Raw genomic sequence first — 24,729 nt, 5'->3', positions numbered from 1 at the left:
AAGTCGATGAATCATGGTGAAAATAAATTGACGATATTTCTGGATGTCCTCAAGAGCGTTTTAATCACTATAAGAAGTATCATCATCTTGTCCTTAGCATTATTAAGGATTGGGCCACTTGCCGCACCTTACTATTTTTGTTACTTGTTACCAAATAACTTGCGATCAAACTATTTATCAAAGCTATCTTACAACACTTGTAGAGAATACCTTGCTGAAAACCACCTATCAATTCCTTCTGCTTCTCGTTGGATTCGACACTCTTACTTATTGAAAAGACTATGGTTGATCACCTATACTCATGGGTCATCACTCGGGGGTAGTTAGCTCACCTTGGCCACCGCACACCGCGTGCATCGCGCCTACGGCGCGACCACAAGCCCGAGTGACGGCGCCATTCCGTCGAGCTCCACGGCGAGCCCCATCATCCGCCTCTCGACCACACGCTCACCAAAAGCTACCCCTCCCCTGCATGCACAACACGCGCGAGTCTCTGGCCCCACACCACGCCTCTCACGAGCCCCCACGCCGGCACCATGCTGCCGAGATCTGCAGGCTAGCCGCCACAGCACCCTTGCCCGGGGTCCAGTCGGGATAGAGCAAACTGAAGGGTCGCGGGAGTGGAAAAGATAGCAAGTGAGAGGGCCAAGAAAAATGGAGAACGAAGGGGATCTATCTGTCTCCTCGTCCGGTAGGAGAAAGAAGGTTCACGACCATCATCCGTCTGGCGAATGGATCACAACCCGTGACGTGGCGAGGAAACCCGCTTCAAGATTTGTGCGGCTGATCGAACGGCTACAACGGCGTTCACGCGGGGAGAGAAAAAAAATCTTAGGTCTGGTGTATAAGGGCATCTCCAACGGCGACCCGCAAATTTCCTCATGCATCCGTCTACAGACAAGGGGATCAGTCCGGACACGGACGTGGGAGGACGCCATCCAACCATAGCTATATATGTCCGCCAGCAAATTCAAATTCAAATGTATGCTGACCCACACAATGTGCTGGATCACACCCGCGCCGAATCGCATCCCCGATCACATAAAAAAAGAGAGGCAAATATGCTTAGTTTTTACATGCTTGAATCCAAAAGAACATCAGTACGGTAGTCTATACATTTTTGCATGCTGGACCGGCCATCCCAGCAAGCTCATGGAACCATATGTGAATGTTCCTCAAAAAATTGTGCCCTTTTGCTCAGTGCCATGGACAGGATCGAGGTTAGTGGCCAACCATGCATCGCACAACAACTCCTCCCCCCGCATGTTGAAGCTTTCTCTTCTACCCTTCTTAGGATCGCCGGTTGTATCCATCATCGTCGCCGTCCTCCTCCTGCCCCCCTCCCCCCGGATGCTGCTCTCCAGCGACCCAATGTTGTTATTGTTGTGTGCCATCGCCAGTCTGGTTGTAGGACTGCTGCGTGGCCGTCTGGGTGTAGAAGAGCTGCTGCTGGTAGTTACCAGACTGGGTGGGATTCGAGTCTTCCACTTGCCCGTCCTCATAGCCCCTCCTCCTCCCTTGTCTCTGTCGTGGATGATATGGAACACCTCCCTGTCCGTGTCGTACGCCATCTCCGAGCTGATCTTTCGGGCGAGCGTGATGCTCGGATCCTCCGGCAGCTCCGCCAGCTCCATCTCCGACAGGTTCTCCGACGGTTCCATGTGTTGGCGGCAGATGGAATGAGAGGGTGGGAGAAAAGAGTGGAAATTGGGCGGAGAGCGGCGAGGTGTGGAAGAAGAGAGTGGGGACTTTTGGCGCAGAAATAGCGCGGGATGCTACAAAAGCACGGGCTTCGCCTTCCTTTTGGGTGGGCCGGGAGGGCGAAGAGCGACATTTTGCGTGTCCGGACTTCCGCAAATCTCCATCATGTTTGTCTCCGGTTTGCAGGAGAAATCGTGTTTGGACCGCCCAGCGGACCGATACATGGATGTGTTGGATGGCTTCCGCGGTCCGAACAGCACAGTCCGGACGGTTGCGAGAGGTTTGCGGGTCGGCGTTGGAGATGCCCTAACGTTTCAGTATAATTTTGGCTCAAATGTTACCAATTTTCATTATGTTCAAACCGGTGATACTTTTAGTTGAACTCCTGTTTTGATGAATCCGTCCGACTATACACAAGGCAATTCGTATCCGTTGCGATTCGTATTCAATCGTGTACATTACTAGACACACCAAATCGGGGCGAGAGCACACACCAAATCCCTCCTTACGCGCACCATAGCAACAACCAAGGCCGCTCCGGCCGCCACCCGTGGTCCGCTTATGGAGAGTCCTCACGGCGGCTCCCTCGGAGAAGGCGGCGCCCTCTCGCCGTCGCCGGAGGCAGTGGGGATGCTGCACGAGATGGCGCTCCGGGACAGCCAGCAGGGGGAGGAGCCCGATCTGCCCGACGAGCAGCTGCGCTCCAACGACCAGCTCCAGCAAGACGAGGTACTCCCACTGCTACCTCGCTAGGGATTAACCCTCAAGCCTGTTTTCCGGAACCGCGTCGCGAATCCCTCTCGTGATCCCGGCCGTTCGCAGTTCGCAAACTGGAAATTACGGACACCCGTTGCAACTAATGCGTCCACGGACACCCGTTCTCTAGTCTGTAGATTGTGATTCGGAGTAGCTGGAACAGGCTCACAAATAGTAAGATCGCGAAATATCGTAAGACCAGCTACACAAAAGCTTTTGAAGTGAAAGCCTGCATACGGCACGTTGCAGAATTAGAGTGGCACTTCCAAGTTCCCTTCACCTCTAGAATGCAAAAACAATGATGGAATTGGTAAAACAAAACCGCGGATATATATAAGTTAGTACTACATACTCCCTCTGTAAAGAAAAGTGATCTAAACGCTCTTACATTTCTTTACAGAGAGAGTACTTTGTTCTGCCAGACTTAAACTGAAGAACGTTATATGCCAAAACACGCGCCAAAAAACAGATGTTGGCAGATTGGTTTTCTCGAAACTAGATGAATGTGCACGACAGTAAATTTCAAATCTCCGCCGTCGTAATTTTTCTCTGGTATATGATTGCATAGATGCTGGCACTGGAGGCAATTTATGGAGACAATTTAAACATTCTTGGTGAAAATTCTGTACCACGGTATTTCCAGGTATATCTGTTTTATATATTTATTATCTTCTTGAGGAAATTATTGTTGTTTTAATTGGTTCCAGACTCCAGGACCCAGCAATTACCAAAAAATCAACAAAGATTGTGTTACACTTTTCCTTTTGTTTTCAATTCTTTGCAGATCTATGTATATTGCGAAATTCCAGATGGTATCAGTGTGTCCGTGGAACTCCCGGGTGTTGATGATTACCCAACCAAATTCAGTGTCGAGCACTTGGCTCCAATATCACTGGCATGCCTTATGCCTCCATCTTACCCGAGCCATCATTCTCCATACTTTACTCTCGCAGTACAATGGTTGGATAATGTGAAGATTTCCTCCCTCTGTGACATGCTCGACTCGCTCTGGGCGCAGCAACCTGGACAAGAAGTTATTTTTGAGTGGGTGCAATGGCTGCAGAGCTCTACGCTCTCTCATTTTGGTTTTGATGATGGAATAGTAATACGGGATTCTGAAAGTATGATGGATCATGTGGATGTTCGCGTTGTTGGAGAGATTCTGTCTGTAGAGGATGTTGTTCAGCAGTTGATCAACTACAATGAAGAGCAATGCCAAGAATCTTTTCTTCAGGGCTTTCATGTTTGCGTGATCTGTTTCAGTGAGTACAAAGGTAAGTCGGATGCTTCATCGATGCTTGTGTACTCCCACCAGTACTCGTTGTTGTACCATGTTATGTATTAGATTAACTTTTGCAAGACTTACCGTCTGTTATTTTGCAACTCCAGCTCTTTCATACTCCTAACTTAAATTTGCTGTTCTTGAACAGTAAGGGAGAGTGCTAATGATATTATCGGTATCTATTTGACACCGTACTGGGGCTCCATGGAGTTAGGGAACCATGGTTTCAAATGCACAAATCCAATCCAAAATTTGAATATATTTTTCAGAAAATTTAGCCCCGGGTTATATACCTGATTATAAGAATTAACACACTTTGCAATGCACATACATTTCAAAGATAACACTCGAATTTGGATATTGCAGGGTATTATCTATTCGCATACCATACTGTTTTCATATAAAATCCGCACATACCCGCAGTCAAATAATCATTTTAAAAGATAAATAATATTTTAATATTACTTCAAACTTGTTTCAGTTAGTTTGTATACAACTTAAACCTGACAAAGGAAATACCATTTTTTGTGCCCCATACCTAGACGAAACTAACGAATTTGGTGCATGGTACCCCTGCCAACTGTATATATTGTGAGTAAATCAAAGTAATTTAGAATGTTCTGCTGAACCAAGGTACAGCTCAAACACCTAAAGATAACTTATTCAACAAGAAGCTTATCTTCCCTGCAAAATAAATATTGAGCTTCTTCACAAAATTTCTATATTTGCCAAGATGAGCATGAACAATCCAAGTTCCATCATGTGCTGAGTCTGGAATATCTAAAAGTTAAATCTGTATCTTTTGATTACTACCAGGCATCGACTTCATTAAACTTCCATGCGGTCATTATTTTTGCCGGAATTGTATGGAGACATACTCACAGATGCATGTGAAGGAAGGATCAGTCATGAAAATTGTGTGCCCTGATGACAAATGCGGAGGGTTTGTTCCTCCTAATCTACTGAAGAGGCTGCTAGGAGAGGCAGATTTTGAACGGTGGGAAAGATTGTTACTTGAAAGGACTCTAGACGCAATGGCTGATGTAGCCTACTGTCCAAGATGTCAGACAGCTTGCCTGGAAGATGAGGACAACGCCCAGTGCCCCAAGTGCCTCTTCAGCTTCTGCACCCGCTGCAGAGATCGTCGTCACATAGGGGAGAGATGCCTTACTCCAGAGAAAAACTTCTCTCCTTGCAGGTTCAGAATCCCTCTAAGCACTAAATTTCTCTTTTTTGTAGTAAGTATCTACCAGCTCATTATCTATTCTTGACCACACCTGGTTTTGATGCCATTTATGTACCGAGCGAACCTGGTCCAAAGTGCAAAATTTTGTAGCCCAACTGGTGTTATGTGCAACATTTGAACATATCTAGTCCATGCAACTAGCAACACAATATACTGGCATAAAGTGCAATTTAGTCAAACAAAATAAATTACACGATCACTCTATTTGCTGCCTCATCAAGGCGTTGTTCTTAATGCAAAGATGCCCAGGCCTTCTGCGCATTCTAGAACAAATATAACTCTACTACTTGTATATAATATATCTGAATTCTGGATACAGTAACTATTCATAAACTAATTTTATTTTCAGCAGAACACATTATTTTACTTGTATGGTGTTATTTCTAGAAAAATGGACGCTTGAAGTTCCATCATTTCTGTTAGGGCTATTCATCATTTGTCATAGTGGTGTTCCGTTCAATGAGAACAGTATTGAGATCACTGTGTTGAGTGTGCTATTTTTTTTACAGGAACGTGAAAAGGTACGCCACTTAAACAAAGGCGATACTGGACCTAGTAAATTGGTGGATGAAATATCTAGTATCAAGGAAATACTTCGTTCTTGTGTTCCATGTCCGCATTGTGGTACCGGCATCACACGTGTGTCAGGCTGCAACCACATGCTTTGTAAGAACTGTGGTAAGTTGTTCTGCTATGGCTGTGGCAAGCCACTAACTCCTGCTCATACAAGGTACATTCTTCTGATAAAAATGTGATCTATCAAATATGCTGTCCGGTAGCTATTCTCTGGATACCAAATCTGAACCTATGCTCCCTTTGAAAGTGAACAATGCAGAATCGATTATGAGAAGCGGACAGCGAAGGTGGATTTGGTTGATGCTATCAAAGAGCTACAGAAAAAACTGAAAGTGGGAGGATACAAACCGCATCCATGCCCGAATTGCCACCTGATAACTTACAAGGTGAAGTTTTGGTCTCTTCCGAATACCATATGGATCGGTGATCCTTTTTACTGTGATCTGAATATAGCTGTAGTTTATTTTTCACTTGGTTCTGGTAAATGAAGACTCTGTCTCTGATGTGAGCAGCTGGGAAACAACAACCATGTCTTCTGCGAGGGATGCCAGGTTCATCATTGTGCTCTGTGCCGGAAGGTGGTGCGTAAGAGCTCGGAGCACTATGGCCCTCGAGGGTGCAAGCAGCACACTGCTGACCCCGAGATCACTCGGATTAGACCAAAGAAGAACGATGACTCTCAATCAGAATCCTTGTGAGGATATCATAGGGCGAGAATTGGTTTCGGCTACGGTGAAGCCTTTCCTCATTTAGAAGAACAGGTTTATTCCCGTGCCGTTACAAGTATATATACAGTTTCAATTTTAAAATAGCAATAGTTGCGCCAGCAGTTTCAATTTTACCGAGCATGTCATCGATGATTAGTGAATCTCTGAACCCTGATAATCATTCTATTTTTATGTTAAGTAACATCAGTTCCGTAAAAGGCCTTTGTAACTGCAAAGTTTGCTGGATTCAGTATACCATAATGTTTCAGGCTACACTTATTTATTGTTTTTGTTTGGAAAAAATAAGTATACGTTGCTTCCTTTTGTGCGCTCACACATCTGAAGTACTTGATCTCTGGACAGTAAACTTCGTCTTGGCATTGCGCTATTGCTGCCCGTCCATTGGAACAAGATCGTCCTCTGCCTAACTGCTAGCACCCCCAGCACTTCTGCTCAATGAAAGCGTATTTTACACATCAGTAACTTGTTGGTATGATCTAGTACCTCTTTTTACCTGTGGTATGATCTAGTACTACTGAGACCCGCCATGCTAGGCCAGCAATAGCGCAAGCGACAGGGAGGTAACCCTAGCTGCCGCCGCTGGGCCTCTTCCCTCTCCTTTCCTCCTTCTCCCTCGCCTCCGTCAAGGGGCTAGGCTAGGCTAGGCGAAGCCTGGTCGGGCCGGTGGCAATGGGATCTCTCGCCCCTTGTTGGGTGAGCACATCTAGATGTGTCATAAGTATTGCACATCTAAGAGCATCTCTAGCAGACTTCGTATAATGCCTCAACCCGTAAAATAACCGCCAAAATACGATGACTTCGTAAATTTCAAGATGATATGCCGGCTCAGTTTTTCGGAGGTGCTCATAGGGATAGGGTGTGCGTGTGTGTTCATAGGGGTGAGTGTATGCGCGTGTATATGAGTGCTTGTGTATGTTGTACTGATGTTAAAAAAAAGACACTCTAAACGCGTTGGACCCGTAAGTTTTTTTAAGGGGCGCGGAAAACATCCCGGTCGAAACTGTTTTTTTTCTACATGGTAATACGTGTCTCATTCATATCATAAAGATCAAAGTACAAGTCACGTAAGGACCGACATGACAAAACTGAAAAGATAACAGAACATCTCTGAACTTGACACCAACGCCCGTCACCTGCCTCCGGCACCACCATAGCAGCCACCAAAGAAAAGAATGACGGATCACCTCCTCACCCGAGCTCGACGCGGCTCCATCGCTGATATGCAGCTTTGCGGACCTCCAAGGTGGCTCACCAAAAGTGAAGTCCTTGTCGTTGAACGAATCAGACCGGGGCAACACCCCGGACACGCCATCGAACTCCAGATCTGGCACCCCACCACGACTAAGATGTCGAAGGAGGAAACCATACCTGCCATCCACGACCCATGAACCCAACATACGTTCCGTCTTCCAAATGTCGTCGATGTAGACCACAATCTGCATCCGCTCCTGGACTACCTCTCAAGCTCCACGCCGACGCTGGAGCAAACGCCGTCGCAACGACGGAGCCCGATGACACAGGTCCACCACGAGGATGCCGTCGCCGCCACGCCATCCTTGCTTGAACAGACTGGTTTTCAAATCCATCCCCAACCATAGGACCGACGACCTTGTCAGGGAAGGATCCGAAAAAAATTATTCAGCGCTGTCATCGTCATCGCCAAAGCCAAGATGATGACAGCCTAAAAAACTAGACTACGAGAGAGTAAAAAGGATCCACACGCGTAGATCCGACGACCCCCCTCACCACCGACGACCGAGGTCGCCGCCCACCCGCCCGCCGCCCGCCCGCCCGCCCTCCGCTCCGGCCGCCGCGCTCGCCCGCCGACTGTCCGTCCCGGCCGCCGTGCTCGCCCGTTGCTCCACGGCTCTCGAACGGAGCTAGCTAGCTAGCTCAATCGATTCAAATGGAGCTAGCTAGCTAGCAGCTCAATCGATTCGAAGAGCTAACTAGCTAGCTCGATGCGCCGGCCGTTCGATCCGGCCGCGGCCTGCGCCGCCCCGGCCGCCCTGGCCTCCGCCCACGCGTCGCGGCCGCCCTGTGTCTTCCTCGTCCGCCTGCGGCCGCCCCGCGTCTTCCTCGTCTGCCCGTTCGTCGGTGGCCGTCCTGCTCTACGGTATGTGCCGATTTCAGATTGACGTGAGAAAGAGGGCGACCAGAAAAAAATCGATATATTCAGAGAATATGTTTTTTTACGGGTTGATTATACGGGTTCTGTTCAGCCGCAGCTAAAATCGGCCCTTAAAACACGTTTTTCTCGACCCGTATAACGATTTTAAGGGTCCGCGATATAAGGGGTCTGCTAGAGATGCTCTAAGTCCTATCTCAATGATCTCACATGAAGATTTGTGCGGTTATTTTCTTTTTTCTTTTTCTTTTCCTTTTTATACTTAATTAAGTTACTTAGATGTGCAATAACTAGGGCACATCTAGATATGCCCTAGATAGACCCCAAAAAAATTCTATGTGTAGATCAATCAGGAGTATCAGGAATATACTAAGGAAGTTGAATCGCGAGATCAATACCACTAGACGCACAGTGCAGTGTAGCGGAAGAAGAGTCTGGGACAGAGCGTCACCAAAGTCGTCTCCTCCTCATTGGTCTCCCTTGTACAACTCGATTGCTGGATCCCTCAAGCAGGTTCACCGGAGCAGCGTAGGTGCGCTGCCTCTAACCGTATCCGCATGTGCAGAAGGAACACCGTCCGACGGACTGCTAGGTCCGATCGCAAGGCTGGTGGCAAGCGGAGGTGGCTAGTTGCAATATATGAAAAACCCTAATGACAAACGCCGAAGCCGTCAACTGAGTACGTGTGTCGTACCTCTACTATATATAGGCATCCATCGCAGACTTAACATATGGGGCCCGCATGAGTCTTTCTGCCCACAAGTCTACTTGGCCGAGATCCAAGTTCAGGTCAGATCACATCTGACTTGTGAAGTAGAACCCGGTCTCATAGGTTCCTTCCCTTAAGCGTGCACCCCCTTAGGTTCAAGTCGGCTCGGTTGTAGGTCGGATCACATTCGACCTGCTCAGTCGATAGCGGCTTCAAGTAAAACGCGTGGACCACCAAGCAGACAATGAAGTCGGTTTGGCGAACCTGTACAACATGTCACACTTCTTCTCTCTTTGCCTCACGATATATATTATCGGGCTCAAGGCAAATTGGTCATCCTTGTTGCATTCCGACCTCTTTCTTGTTTCAGTGACGCCGACCTCAAAAACAGATTAACTCATAATCCATGTCACATGGTCATGCATATCCAGGTTGGATCACACGAGGGACCCAAGGTACATCTCTCCAAATCGGAGGGGGAAATCACATCTTGCTCGACCATGTCTTGCGGCATGGATCTCGACAAGCCCGAAACCGACCTTTATAACCACCCTATTACAGAGTAGTGTTTGATCGGTCCTAAGCAGGCCAATCACCATCCCGAGTACATGCGCCAGCTCAGGACTTGGGACACAGAATGCATGTCATACTAGAGACTCACAGATGACCTATCATTGTGTCTCATGTTGGGTTGTCTGGCTTGGATCTTATCTGGACCCGGAGCCGACTACGTCGAATCCGACTCTAGATCTTTCTGCATCCATATTATCCGGCTAGCATCCAATGCTTCATGGCCAGTGAGATCGGACCATCACCATGTGATATGCTTGTCTAGTCGGCTCGGAGTCTGCACAACCCTTTCGACTAGCCATTATGTGGATGAGAGTGGACGATCTGTGCACGGGGGCATCTGCACCCGCTTTTCAAAAATGTACTTTTTACGCGTTTTGTAATGTTCAAAAATTCTAAAAAAAATTATGCATACATGTTGGCAAAGGTATGTCCATGGCACAAAGTTTTGTGTAAAAAAGTATTTTTGTTTTGTCTCAGTAAAAAAGACAAATTTTACTGCTTCTAAATAACGTTTCACAACACAAAATTTTGTCTTTTTCAGAAAAAGTTGTTTTCCTGTGAAACTTTCTGCACACACATAGAATATGGAGATGTCCACGCGCACCTTTTTTCAGAATTTTTTGACATTGCAAAATGTGTTTTCCAAAGTGGATTCATATGTACCCGGGTTCATCCATGCACTTCTCTCATGTGACCACTATTATGTGGTTGACTATAAGGGTTAGTATAAGGACCATTTAGGACAGTCATCATACAATGCATAGTCTCACAAACAAGTTACATACTTGTTAATACACATCACTAATAGAGTCCAAGGACAATATGAAAGCACATCCCACTCCCTTGGTGGTTTTGGTAATTCATGCCAAAATACATATAGTTGGACTAATGTTTTCCTTGAGTAAATTTCAGATGAGTTCAACATAGGCAAACCTTTGGGATGTGAACTGGAACCCCTCAAGATGCCAGGGACAAGTGTTGGCCAAGCTTCAAGACTCACCATTTAATATTTGAGTGATCCAAGATCACATTGAGTCCATAGGAAAGCCGGTACTAATAAAAGGGGTGAGGTTATGATAATGGTCTCACAGCTCAAGTGCTTAAAAATAGTGCTCCGAAAGCCTCAAATTTCCCCCCACATTCCACTATGTCAAAACCCTAAAGTTCATCTTGGGCCCACCAAACCACATCTATCCGGACTCATAGAGATACACATGACATAGCCGCTGCCTAAACCCTAGAATCTTGGTCTCACCGAGTTGGCCCTTCGGCCCCACCAAAGTGCACTGGCCAACCTTATGTTGCCCACTAAAATTCAATTGGAATTTTGGGCCGGTTTCAGTCGGTGTCACTGAAGTGTGGAAAGTGCTTAGGTTATCTCGTCTTGGTCCCACCGTAAGCTTTAACCCAGTCTCACCGAAAAGACTAAAGTTCAAACCTCCTGTACTAGTCAGTCTCACCGAGTGGTTTCAGTCAGTCCCATAGAATAGTGCATAAAGGTGTGTAACGGTTGGATTTTTGGGGTTGCCTATATATAGCCCCACCCATTCCACCAACTCCCAGAGAGCGCAACCAGAACGAAGCATACACTTCCCATTTGCATTTTTGTGTGAGAGAGGTCCATATCCTTGTGTTGAGATCAACAGGATTCCATTCCAACCATAAAACTTTGATCTCTAGTCACCTCAATTGCTTTCCACCCAAATCCTCTCCTACCCCAAAGCCAAAATTTGTGAGAGAGTGTTTGAGTGTTGAGGAGACTATCTTTTGAAGCACAATAGCAAGTAGTTCATCATCAACAAAAAAAATCTATTACCTTTTGGTGGGTAGTGCCTCCTAGATTGGTTAGGTGTGCTTGGGTGCCTCTAAATCATGTGGAGTGAACCAAGAAGTTTTTAAGGAAAAGGAGATCGCCTACTTCGTGAAGATCTACCCCGAGTGAGGCTAGTCCGTCGTCGACGTAAGCCATGGTGGAACACGCAAGGTTGCTTCTTCGTGGACCCTCATGGGTGGAGCCCTCCGTGGACTCGCACAACCATTATCCGTGTGATCATATATCCTTGAGGTTGAAGCCTCCATCACATGGACGTAAGATAGCACCATCTATCGGAACCACAGGTCAAAAATCTTCCGTGTCACCCTTAATTTGTTTGCTCCCAACTCTACTCCTTTACCTTATTGCACGTGCATGTTATTTACTTTCTGTTGCTCATACTTTACAAGTGCATGTGTAGGGTGTTCTTACTGTTATCTAGCTTACACCAAAATATACCTAAAACTTGTGAAACATTAAAATTGCTAACTGGGCATTGCTAAGTCTATTCACCCCCTCCCCTCTAGACTACCCTTTCGATCCAACACTATACGGATTCATAAGCACATAGGAATATCATCATACATGATTGTCTCTAGGGCATACCTCTAACATGTGGTGGTGCACAAGGTTTTTAAGTTTAGAAACAAAATAACTTTGCACATCACTGAAATAGGCGAAATTTCAGAAATATCGCATATTTTGGAAATTATTTCAGATTTTGAGATTTCAAATTTCACTCGAATTCTAACATAATATAAATTTATTTTGAAATCAGTTTGAATCTTCCTTCAAAATTTCGGGGTTAAAAGTATTTCAGACCTTATTGAAAAAAGTCAAATTTCAAATATTTCACTGGAACTTCATTGAATTTTTTAACCATGGTGGTGCGTGGTCGGGGTGGCAGCGTCGGCTGGATTTGCTCGGGGGGTAGAAAAGGTTACGACAGCTTGGTATGGGGATGTGCTTGGCAGCGAATGTGCGACGTGGGCGTAGGGGGCGTCGTGGTGGTGGTGCGGGCTAGGTTATTAGAACTTCTGGATGACATTTTTGGCGACAGCTTGCAGCCGATCTGGTGCCCCGTTACGGTGGGTGGGCGGTTGGTGCTGCCTCACATGGATTTTCTAGCCAGAAGCCATGGTAGGGCGTCAGGGAGTGGAGTGTGGGGAGGTTGTCGAGGGGTGAGGGGTGGCCTGGCCAGTGGCCACGCATTGCAGGTGTAGGGGATGCCGGTGGACATGCTCCGCTCCTTCTCCTTCTCCCTTTTCCCTCGGTCTGGTGCTTCCTAGCTCCTGATCGGGTGTTGATCGGGGCAGGTCGATCGCTGGCAGCTCCGTCGGTATCAGGGATCTATCGGTAGGTGCAAAGCTTGTCCCTTGGATGGTTACTAGGGTGTCTGGATGCAGTGGGGTGGCCCTAGGTGTTGGGAGTTGCGGTGCTCATGGGCAGAGCTTGTGGCTCAGGTGCTGGCTGGCTGCCATGGCCGCGCGGTCAGCGTGGTGGTTAGTGTTCGGCGTTCTAGGGTGGTGATGCAGCTGGTGTTCTTGTGACCGACCGTACCCCGATTCGAAAACCTTGTCTCGATTTGGCCAAGCTAATGGCAGCGGTGTCCATGGGCGTCATTTCCTTCTTCAACACCATTGCGGTGGCCCTTTGTCCTTCTGATGCTTTGGGCAAAAACTTGATCCTTTGGATCTAGCGATGGTGGTGCTTCGGTATCGTGTCCTTCCTGAAGGAGCCACCTTGGAATCCATGGTCCATCGTTGTTTATCTTCGTCTCTTCGGGGTTGGTCGTTCACGGTTGGGAGCTCCATTGACCCCAAGTGATGCTCAATTTGTCCACTTGTCGTTTGCTTTGAGTTGTATGGGATGGCGTTGTTGTTCTTCAGCTCATCTTGGCTTGGGTGTGTGTTGTGGTGATGTGCTATATGCGGGTGTTTCTATGGTGGTCGCTACTTTATATATAAAATGGGCCAAAGGCCTTTTTGGTAATCTAGTACTACTGAACCTGACATGTATCTCATAGTTGTACGAGGATCAGAGCATCTCCAACAAACTCCTTAAAAATCCATTGTTTATAATGCTTACAAGATCATCGAAGCCACGCTTTGCCGCGTTGGTCCATTTTTGCAATAGAATGATAGGAACTGCAACAAGTATTAATGCACTAAACACGAGAGTTAAATTTGCATAAATTTACACATATTTGCTGGTTACAAAAGAGCGGGGTTTAATGAATTTGTAGCGAAATAATGTGGTGTTAGGAGGCCATAAACCTTAGGAGCTGATGTAGACAGGAAGAGAGGGGCATAAACATTATTTGGAATAATTCCATAAAATAATCCTACAAACACAAGATAGATGTATTGAAACTTGAAGGACTACTTACAAGTTACCAAGGGGGGAAAGCTTCTCAATATATTGCATAGGCACAAAAATAGACATTTTATTACTGGAAATTACAAATTTCATACATTTTAAAATCGACCCCTACCTACACCCAGAGCCAATCTCTATGGATAGAAATGAAAGTAGGATAAAACGAGATTGAGTTGACTCTTTCATCGAGGAAGTTAGTTGAGGCAATAGAATTACTCAATAAGTTACTCCCTCTGTAATTTAGACGTTTCACTCCTTTGTTTACTCTTCAGCCCTTGACATATGAACAACAAACATTGTCTTTAACTGGACTGGTTCCAAGGCTAGCAGCTTGGTGAAACCGGAATTTCCTAATCAATCAAATCTGTTTGCAAATTAGCACAGGGAACAAGGTTTAGGAAAGACAAACCAAGGGCAGTTAGAGCTAGTGGTCTTAACAAAAACATAGATATTGGCTAGGGTTTTCGATTTTGCCCCTAATGCATTCACAAATGAGAGTAACATTTGATTTCTTCTGGTCTCTCCCCAAGTTAGATTAGTGGTATAGTTGCAAGGAAACAAGTTTCTTGACAGAGGTCTCTATCTCCCCCATGTCCTAATGAGGAGGATAAATCAATTGGTTCGAATCCCAGTCCCATCCCCGCTGCACCATGACCACAACCTAGATAGTGTTGTCGGAGGGAGAAGCTGGTTACAGACACATGCTTGGGTTGACCCAAGTGTGAACGCTACGGGATGCGTATGAATATGATAAGCCCAGAGGTGGAGATGACGATTTGAAAAAAGTTACTCAAAGAGAGCAATGGAAGCAAAACATTAACAAAGTGTTATCACTAGGTCTCGCGAGTGCAAGAAGAAAAATATGTTGAGATTTGTGTAGCCTCGTTCCTTTGAACCAATGTGTTGCATTGATTCCCGCAAAATAAAAGTGTTTCATTGAAAAATAAATTCAATGTAAAATGAAATCCTTTAAAAGTTTCAAAAAGAAAACCCAAATGATAAGTCATGCGTGGCACGAGGCACTTCGGCCCTGACATTTTTCACAGCTACTAAAATTGTCATTCGAAAAGAAAAGCAAACAAAAAAAACTAAAACTTGTCATCCTAAACAAAATTGGCATGTTTGACAACTAAAGTTGTCATCCTCGCTTCATTAAACTTGCCATAAAATAATTGGACCCAATCATTGCCATACACACGTTAATATCAACATGGGACCGATGGTTCGAGAAGCACGAGTCCATTCGTAGCAATTCCAAGCCGCGACCGCGAACACACCCACCCACGCACACAATCCAAGACTGCCCCTGCCCCGGCCGCAGCGAAACTGAAAGAAAAAGAAAGACCACCCCGGCCGCCACCCGCAGCCCGCTGATGGAGAGCCCCCGCGACGCCCACCTCTCGCCGTCGCCGGAGGCCGCGCGGATGCTGCACGAGATGCTGCTCCGGGACCTCCGGGAGGCGGATGGGCCCGATCTGCCGGAGGAGCAGCTGCGCTCCAACGACCAGCTGCAGCAAGACGAGGTACCGCTACCGCCTGCTCGAATCGATTGATTGCTTCGTCGCCCTACGCCTCGTCCCCTGTGCCAGTTCTGGGGACTGCATCGCTAACCCCTCTCGTGGATTGCGGCTGTTCTAGTAGGGTGTAGAAGAGGTCCAGGCTAGCGAAGCGGAGCGGATGAAAAATCCGGATTTTCCTTCAATCTAGGGATCAACGGTTCGGTCTATAGCTAGCAGTCATGGTCCTTGCTTAATCTTAGGGAGCGAAGTTTCGATTGTCGTCTGATGCTCGTGCGGAGGAGGAGGAATGCGAGCTGAAAGGGGGGCATTGCGAGGAAGAAGATGGTGGGCTGGTGCAGGGGAGGGGAGAGGCATTGACCATGTTTTTTCATCATTGACCAGATACGGGCACTTGAGGCAATTTATGGGGACAACTCAGTAAATTTACAGACTTTCTTCTGATGTACTTTACAGTACTACAGTACTTTTTCTCTGATATATGATTGTACAGATACTGGCACTTGAGGCAATTTATGAAGACAACTCAGTAAATTTCCACAGTAAATTTCCAGACTTTCTTCTGATGTACCTTTTCTCTGATATATGATTGCACAGATACTGGCACTTGAGGCAATTTATGGAGACAATTTGGATATTTTTGGTGAGAAGTCTGTACCACGCTCCTTCCAGGTATATCTGTTTTCCTATATTTATTTTCTTGAGGAATTTATTGTTGCTTTAATTGATTCCAGACTTCCAGTTCCAGTACTCACCAGTTACCAAAATAGTAATACCAACAAAATCTGTGGTACTCTTTACTTATTCGTTTTCAACTCTTTGCAGATCTATGTGCACTGTGAAATTCCAGATGGTATCAGTGTGTCCACAGAACTCCAGAGTGTTGATGATTGCCCAGACAACCAGTTCACATTCAGTGTCAAGCACTTGGCTCCAATATCACTGACATGCCTTATGCCTCCATCATACCCGAGCCATCATCCTCCATACTTCTCCCTCGGTGTCCAGTGGTTGGATAGTGTGAAGGTCTCGACCCTTTGTCACATGCTTGACTCGATTTGGGCACAACAGTCTGGACAGGAAGTTATTTTTGAGTGGGTGCAGTGGCTGCAGAGTTCTACGCTCTCTCATCTTGGTTTTGATGGCGGGATAATCATACGCAAGTCTGACAGTACGATGGCTTCTGTGGATGCTCGTGTTATTGGAGAGATTCTGTCTGTAGAGGATGTTGTTCAACAGTTGATCAGCTATGATGAAGAGCAATGCCTTGAAACATTTCGTCGTGGCCTCCATGTCTGCACAATTTGTTTCAGTGAGCACCCAGGTAATTCAGATGCTCCATTTGATGCTTGGATACTCTCCCTGCTCCTCATTTCACAACTACATCTCCATCATAACTTAAATCTGTTGTTTTGCAACAGTAAGGGAGAACACTACTGATACAGTATATATTGGACACTGAATTGGTGCTCCATGGAGCCAGGGCACCATGATTTATGCACAAATCCAAACAAAATTTTGGTATAGTTTTTGGAAATTTTAGTTCTGGTGTATAATGCCTGATTATTAGAATTCAAATACTCTACATTCTGGGATATTGCTGGGTATATCTATTTTTTGCATACCATACTGCTTTTGTATAAAATCAACGTATATCTGCATGCAGTCAAACAATCATTAGAAATAGTAACTATGTTTTGGCTTTAGTTCAAACTTCTTCCAACTAGTTAGTAGACAAGTTAAACCTGATAAGAAATGTAAAATTATTTTGCACCCCATACCTAGGCGAAACTAACAATGTGGGCCATGGCCCCTTTACTACATATATCGTGAGGAAATACAAGTTAAAGGTTCTGCAGGAACCCAGATACAGCCCAAATGCCTATGAAGCTAATCCCTTATTCAATGATAAGCTTACTTTCCCTGTAAAAAAATAATATTTATAAGCTTCTTTACACAGTTTCTATAATTGCAACATTAGCACAATTAATCATGTTCATGTGTCATGCTGCTGAGGTACATCCTCATTAACAATCCAAGTTCCATCATGCTTAGAGTCTGGAATATTTAAAAGTTTAATCTGTATCTTTTCTTTTGATTCCCCTCAGGCATCGACTTCGTAGAACTTCCATGCCGTCATTACTATTGCTGGAGGTGCATGGAGACATACTCAAAGTTGCATGTCAAGGAAGGATCAGTCCTGAAATTGGTGTGCCCTGATGACAAATGTGGATGTTCTATTCCTCCTAAACTATTGAAGAAGTTGCTTGGAGATGCAGGTTTTGAACGGTGGGAAAGATTGGTATTTCAGAAGACTCTAGACTCAAGGGCTGATGTAGCTTACTGTCCAAGATGTGAAACAGCTTGCCTGGCAGATGAGGACAGCGCCCAGTGCTCCAATTGCCTCTTCACCTTCTGCGCCCGCTGCAGAAATCGTCGCCATGTAGGGGAGAGATGCATGACTCCAGAAGAAAAACTTATTTCTGTACAGGTTCAAAATCCATATGAACACTACATATTCTTTTTTTTTAAATAAGTGTTACCTAACTGTCCATGTTCTGATTAAAATCCATCTAACGGTGCATATTCTGTTGTAAGTTTTAGCTGTTATGTTTAATACGAGAGCTAACTTCCAACATATAAGAACACGAGTATTGGGAATGCTAAAATTATTATTGGATATTTTATAGAATAGATAACTTATTAATTTCTTCAGAACTGTAAACATAGTTTTCTTTAACTCTTCACTGTTGAATGGTGAATCATGGAATCTAGTGAAGTTCCAGACATGGGAATGTCTGTGCAGTGTTTAGTCGTATTTTCCACCAAATTATCATTAGAGAACTTAACATGGCACTTTGAATGTCGCATGGTACCTGATCTGATGCCACTGTGGAATCTGACAGATGAGACTGAGCTGGTAAAGTGTTGGGTTTTTGCTAAACCGACCAGACCTGGTGTTATGTATACAACATTTAAAAATACCTGGTCAAAATGCAACTAGCAACGCCTGGTCTAAGTGGAAATTACTCAAGGAAAATCCATTACAAGATAATGTACTAGCTATGCATCATGGTGTTCTTCTTAATAGAAAGATGCACAGTCTCTATGCGTAAAATCATCGATTTCATAGAACTAAAAAAAACTCTATAACCGCATGACAAATGTGGTAGCCAAACTAAAAAAACTCCCATCATCATTTAGATCATCCCACGTAAGGAAAGGAGATCAGCCAACTCCTAGTGCATAATGGGATCATATTTTTCTTTTTCACATGTTGATGGGACTTAAAAGCTCACTTACATGCATGCTACCGGTGCATACTTGCATGCAGACATGTTGATGGGATTTAAAACCCACTCACATGCATGCCACGGTAAGTTTCTGCATGCTTGTATGTGGCTTAGTGCGGAGCCTCACAAACATCTAGATCGGGCGGCTATTATGGACTGATTTAGTTCATCTAACGGCTACATTAATTTTGATGATGTGGCTCAAGGAGAGGGTAGAGAATTCCTAATAGTGGGGGCTAGCTATTTAGATATAGTAGATTCTAGAAAAAGCTATAGCTCTACTTGCATATAATATATCTGTATTCTAGATAAAGTAACTATTCATAAACTAATTCTGTTTTCAGAAGAGCACATTATTTTACTTTAAAGTTATATTGCAAAACATGGTGCTATTTCCAGCAAGATGGGCATTCCAAGTTCCATCATTTGTTTTATGGCTATTCATCATTTGTGTTAGACTCTTTCAACGCAATGAGAACAGTATTGAAATCACATTGTTTATTGCGCTATTTGTTTTTATACAGGAGCGTGAGAAGGCACGCAACTTGAGCAAAGGCAATGCTGGACGTAAAGTCTCTGCGAGTGATATATTTAGCATCAAGGAAATACTCCGTTCTTCTGTTATGTGTCCGCATTGTGGCTTTGCCATCTCACGCGTGTCAGGCTGCGACCAGATGCTTTGCAGAAACTGTGAGAAGTCGTTCTGTTATGCCTGTGGCAAGCCATCAAGTCAAGGTCATACAAGGTACGTATTATCTTGTGATGTCCCCTTGTTAAGTGTGATCTGTCAAGCATCATGTAGCATATCTATTCTCTGGATAACTAATTCTGAAACCAATGCTCCCTTTTGACAGTGAACAATGCAAAATCGATAGGGAGAAGCTGAGAGTGAAGGTAGAAGTGAATGATGTTGTCAGAAACATGCAGAAAGAACTGAAACTGGCACTGTCCAGAGCGCATCCGTGCCCGGGTTGTCGCCAGCCGAATTTCAAGGTAAAGGTTTGGTGGCTTCCATATACTGTATCATGTATGGAATAGTGATATTTTTCAGTAGTGTGTTCTGAAGATAGCTCTAGTGCTTTCTACTCTTTTTTTCTCTTGATGATTCTGGTGGATGAAGACAGTCTCTGATCTAAGCAGGTTGGGAACAACAACCACATCTTCTGCGAGACATGCCGGGTTCATTACTGCGCTCTGTGCCACACGGTGGTGCGAAAGAGCAAGGAGCACTACGGCCCCCGAGGGTGCAAGCAGCACACTGTTGACCCCGACTTCGTCTAGAGAGGCTGGACCAAAGAAGAGCGACGATCATGAATCAGACTTTTTTCATGAGATGATGCCAGGGCGAGCACTGGTTTTGGCTAATGTCAGACAGGTTTTTGTCCTCTGCCGTTTAACAGTTTCAGATAGTATTGACAGTCACACTTACAACTCTCTTTTTTGAAACCGAACACCGTAGATCATCTTGTTTTTACATCGAGGATCGTCAGTTTTGTGCGAGAGGTTTATAGCAGCAAAGCTTGCTGGATTTCAGTATAGCACAACGTTTCCAAATATTAAGGCCGCGGCACTTTTTATTGTGAAAGAGAAAAGGAAAGCTAATGCGTTGCTTCCTTCCTTTGATGCTGCTCATGTCTCTGTTAATCACCTGCGGTATCAGTGCTTGGCCCTGGGCACAGGATCGTCCCTCTGACGAACTCCGAGCACCCCCTTGACTCCTGCTCAACCAGAACGTATATACTTACACATCAAATATCTCTGTTTTCCTAGCTAGGATGAAGCAAGCCAGGAATGTTCACTCACTTGATAGCCTGCGGGCCTGGTTGTTGGTGAGGTAGGCGCTGAACCTCAGGGGCTCGGTCTCGAACATGACGCCCCGTGCGGCCTCGTAGCTTGAGGTTTCAGAGAGAAAACAAGATAGAGAAGCGTCAGAAAATGGCATAGAAATGTAGCCTGGAGAGGTAGGGGTTCAGGAGGAACAGGGCGAGGCGACCAACCCGCCGAGCACGGTGCCGAGCAGGTTGTAGTTGTAGTCGTCTTCCACGGCGCCGTCCACCTCGCGAACCGTCACCTGGAACAGGTGACGCTCCTGGCCGCTCCGTTGGGGCGGCGGCGGTGCCTGGGCGACAGCGAGGGTGGCCACGGCGAGCATCAGGATGGCGAGCGCTGCCGCCGACTGGCTTGTGGGTTTCGCCATGGTTGCCGGTGCGTTGCGGCAGCTGAAGAGAAGGAGATCGGTCTCGCTGTTGGTGATCTTGGGGGAAAGGGACGTGAACTGGGAGGGTTTTATAGGCGCTCTCGTCCGGGGGGTTTCAACTGTTACGTGGATCCCATTTTAAGATGGTTCAATGGTCATTACGGCTGACGTTTTCGGTGCCTGTTAATGCGAGATCTAAGACATGCACAACTGCAGTGTGTGCACTGCACAAGTAGCTTACAGGCAGTCAGTTACATAGATTCAGCTCCCACGCAAAAAAAAAAGTTACATAGATTCAGCTGGCAGTTTTTCAGGGTGGTGGCAATTATCTGTGCTTGTGAACTTCTTAACAGAAAACATTTGTGAATTTTACAAACGAGTCACGATATCATGTTCCAGAAAAGTCAGGTCGATGTTACAAGATGGTGAGGATGCCATCCAACCCCCGTCCCCGAAAGGTGTTCATCGGCCATCCGTCGGCCCTCATGAACCGCGTTCTCTTCTACCGCGTCATGAGTCGCGACATACCTCTTCCTCGCCTCCGGATTGATGACCATGCGCTCGAGCGCCATGGCGGTTCGAGCATAATGCGGTGCCAGAACAAAGAAGTTGTTGTAGCTGTAGACTCACGTCATCAGTGACGTCTTCAGACGATAATGCGGCTCACGGGCCGGGGGCAACTCCTCTATCCGCTTCAACGTTTCTCGTGTTCCGACTGGGCATAGCAGCTGTATTATCAAAGCAGTAAACAAAACCAGCGCAACAATTAATCAATCGCTATTTCATAAAAGCACCTCTCTGAAAATTAAGAAAGGGCAATTAATGAAGTAGAAAACTAGCTCAGACATCGGAGACATGTAAAGCTTTGTGGTTCAAAAGTTGTTCTTGCTTAATCAGAGCAATACCGCCAACTCCCTTTAGACAGGAAACTAGCTCCGACATAGAATAACTTTTGTAATGAGAGTATCATAGTCATGTTATTCTTGCTTAAGGCTGCTTGTAATGGGAGTGCCAAGCAATTTTGATGAGGTGACATAGAATTAAATGAAAAAAAGAGAGAGTTGAATATCATATCATGATATCATATCATAATAAATACCACCGTACTAATATGTGTCTTGCTTGACAATAAATAGGGTCATCTAAGATACTAATCTATGGTAGTATTATGCATTACGGAGATAGTATCATACACTAATATCGTATACATGATACTAACTTATGATACTACCCATTACGGTCAGCCTAACAGTAACTAGGATGCACAATGGAAAAACATATTATGACAGGATATACAACGTAAAGCGAAAAGGCTCGACTTTATAACTTACTTACACTCCATGAGGTATATTTTTTTGAAAAGGTTTTTTTTCTTTCGAAAAGGACTCCATGAGGTATATGTATGATGTTTTGCTGGATCAGATAATTACAGCAGATAAACATGAAAGAGATGGATCACGTACATGCAGTTCAAGATGCTTCAAAACAGGGCTTAATTCCAGAAGGCAAGCCAAACGAAGAATGCCACTTGTACGCGAATCACGCGCAAGGACATCCACGCTCAATATAAGATGCTTCAGGTTGACAAACTTGCTAGGGCATTTTGCACATCCAGGCACCTGCATGACATAAGCGCACACAACCATGACAAAAAGAAACATAGAACACGAACAACAATTAATTGATTACCATGGATCCTCATCCACACCAGAATGGGCAAGGCACAATTTCAGAAGTACTAGTTGAAAGTAAAGTACTAGTATAACTAACATGCAAGATATTATTTTTTGCTAACATATATATATATAACAAAAGGATCACCTCGGCATCAATAGCAAGTTCCACGGAGAGCTTGGGCACATTCGCCATACCATGATCCGCGAAGGCGTAGTCGAAAAGGTCACTCCTCCATGTTGGGAACTTGATAGTCACCTCCTGTATCTCTACACATCCATCAAGCATAAATGGCACCGGGTGGACCCAAGGTTCGGAGCTTGCACCTCGAGCTTGTGCACATCGTAGCAGTAGTGCACACACAGGTATCGCAACTGGGGCAATGGCTGGGAAGCAGTCAAGCTGCGGAGGGTGCAACCCACGATGCTAAGCCACTCAAGCATGGAGCACGCCGGCAACAGGAGGCACTGGATATCTCCAGACACCGAGTCGAGCTTGAGCTTTCTAAGGTTTGTGAAGCCACAAAAACCAGGTAGTGGGTTTAGGTAGGCAGACATGAGGCACAAAGACCTGACAGCGGGAGCGCCATCGACGAAAAGGTGGAGCGGGAAGCTGAATGAATTGTCGTGTTTGCCCCATGACCCTGGTTTGAAATTGAAGACAATGTGCTTCGCTCTAGATGCTGCACAAAAGGTGACCCATCTGTCAACTTGGGGCTGCACATTTGTGTTGATGAGCTTGAACTCGAGCACGAACTTGTCCCTAGGAGTGGTGGGATCGAGCTGGCACAACACGCACTCGACGTTCCTGATGAAAGCTTCTCGATCCTGTTCCTCTCTGCTCATGGCCATGGGGCAGCACATTGTTTTTTTTTTTTCGAAACGGAGGCAAAAGAATTGCCTCATCGATTAATTAAGAAGAAGAGAATTGCCCAATTAATTTACGGAAAACCGGGCGAAAACCGATACAAACAAACTCACTCAACACGAAGCACCACGGCCACATAGATGGCCCGCCAAGTGCTCCCAACACCCAACAAGCACAACCCTCGACACTTCTACAATGCAACGGAACCCGGGGTGAGAAAACGGCAATGATGACTCAAAATACCAAGGCCACGCCGACAACATGAGAAACCGAGCACATCCATCATGACATCACGGATGCCTTCCCTCTCGCATCGTCAACCATAGGAACCTCCAGCTGCTCACTTGACAAAGGTGAATCTTGACCCTCGCTCGAGGTCGTCGACGTGTCCACTGACAAACTCAGACATAGCTCCCTAAGCTCGGGCATGACCTGCAGTACCAGAGCCACAAGCATGGCAATGGACTCGCCCTTAGTGGAAGACAACATAGGATGGGAGGTAGGCATCGAGGGTGAATTGTCTCCAACACGAAGGGAGAAGGAGCCATATAACTCCGCCCCCTCTCCTCCGCGGAGCAAATACCGGCCGCACAAGGAGAGTGCGGCGTCAGAGAGGTCTGCAACATAGCCGGTGCAAGGGAGAGTCTACTCAGAGCAGCCTCCGCTCGCTCTAAAAAGCTCCCAACACGCGCCAGACAACCTTGCAGCAACTCCCTAGTGAAAACCAAATCTCTGATGCATGATCTCCACAGATGTCTCCACTGGCTCGACAGTAGGCTCATGCGCACAGCCTCCTTGAAGCTTAACAATGACATCATGTCACTTAGAGTATCCTGCATGCGACAACAATACAGTTCGATCATAAGTTTCTTTTTAATGTATAGTTTTAGGAAATGTGTCGTGCAACAATTGGTTGGAATTATTAATATTTCAGAACACCTTAATACACTATGAAATTATAGATGTGTTACATGGAATTGCGATGATTCATGGACTTTAATTATGCTTGCTGGAATGTACTTAAGAAAATTGTATACTTAAGGACGCTAATTAATAGTGGAACACGTCATATATGTTAACTGATGGGTGTACTTCTTAGGCACATTGATAATTGGATAATTGGAGGGGCTTAGATCATATGACTAAATTACAAAACTATGTCAATCTACATGTTAGAAAGCAAAATTCTATCATATCGCATTGCTCATGATGCGTGCTCCTTCTCGGATTCGAACCGAGATGCTTGACCACTGCTTCCTAAGAGAGTAAGAGCTGTGCGTCTACCGATTT

The 24,729-nt window shown here is 45.5% G+C and overlaps 3 protein-coding genes across 4 annotated transcripts; 2 read left to right on the top strand and 1 right to left on the bottom strand.

The window, feature by feature from the left end:
* The first annotated feature begins 2,221 nt into the window (after positions 1-2,221).
* Positions 2,222-7,219, top strand: LOC109770710 (uncharacterized). Its single transcript, XM_040399712.3, has 7 exons — positions 2,222-2,430; positions 3,026-3,100; positions 3,242-3,731; positions 4,556-4,922; positions 5,479-5,715; positions 5,809-5,947; positions 6,074-7,219. Exons 1-7 carry the CDS (start codon positions 2,263-2,265, stop codon positions 6,257-6,259), a joined length of 1,662 nt encoding a protein of 553 aa, XP_040255646.1. The 5' UTR covers positions 2,222-2,262; the 3' UTR covers positions 6,260-7,219.
* A 7,913-nt stretch (positions 7,220-15,132) lies between these two features.
* On the top strand, positions 15,133-20,316 carry LOC109770711 (uncharacterized). Of its 2 annotated transcripts, none has more exons than XM_020329422.4 (7): positions 15,133-15,414; positions 16,006-16,080; positions 16,234-16,732; positions 17,517-17,899; positions 19,226-19,446; positions 19,556-19,694; positions 19,842-20,316. In XM_020329422.4, exons 1-7 carry the CDS (start codon positions 15,265-15,267, stop codon positions 19,980-19,982), a joined length of 1,608 nt encoding a protein of 535 aa, XP_020185011.1. In that variant the 5' UTR covers positions 15,133-15,264; the 3' UTR covers positions 19,983-20,316. The 2 variants fall into 2 exon arrangements, with proteins under 2 accessions (XP_020185011.1, XP_073365090.1); XM_073508989.1 differs by having other exon boundaries at positions 15,148-15,414; positions 15,533-16,080.
* A 1,330-nt stretch (positions 20,317-21,646) lies between these two features.
* On the bottom strand, positions 21,647-24,266 carry LOC141041255 (uncharacterized). Its single transcript, XM_073507382.1, has 4 exons — positions 23,847-24,266; positions 22,899-23,354; positions 22,720-22,833; positions 21,647-22,550 (listed from the first exon to the last, which is right to left on the bottom strand). The coding sequence occupies exons 1-4, from the start codon at positions 24,255-24,257 to the stop codon at positions 22,317-22,319; spliced, it is 1,215 nt and encodes a 404-aa protein (XP_073363483.1). The 5' UTR covers positions 24,258-24,266; the 3' UTR covers positions 21,647-22,316.
* Between the last annotated feature and the right edge of the window lie 463 nt (positions 24,267-24,729).

This window comes from Aegilops tauschii, chromosome 2 (genome assembly GCF_002575655.3).
Source record: "Aegilops tauschii subsp. strangulata cultivar AL8/78 chromosome 2, Aet v6.0, whole genome shotgun sequence".
Classification (NCBI taxonomy): Eukaryota; Viridiplantae; Streptophyta; class Magnoliopsida; order Poales; family Poaceae; genus Aegilops; species Aegilops tauschii.
This window is presented reverse-complemented; position numbering and strand designations above follow the sequence as displayed.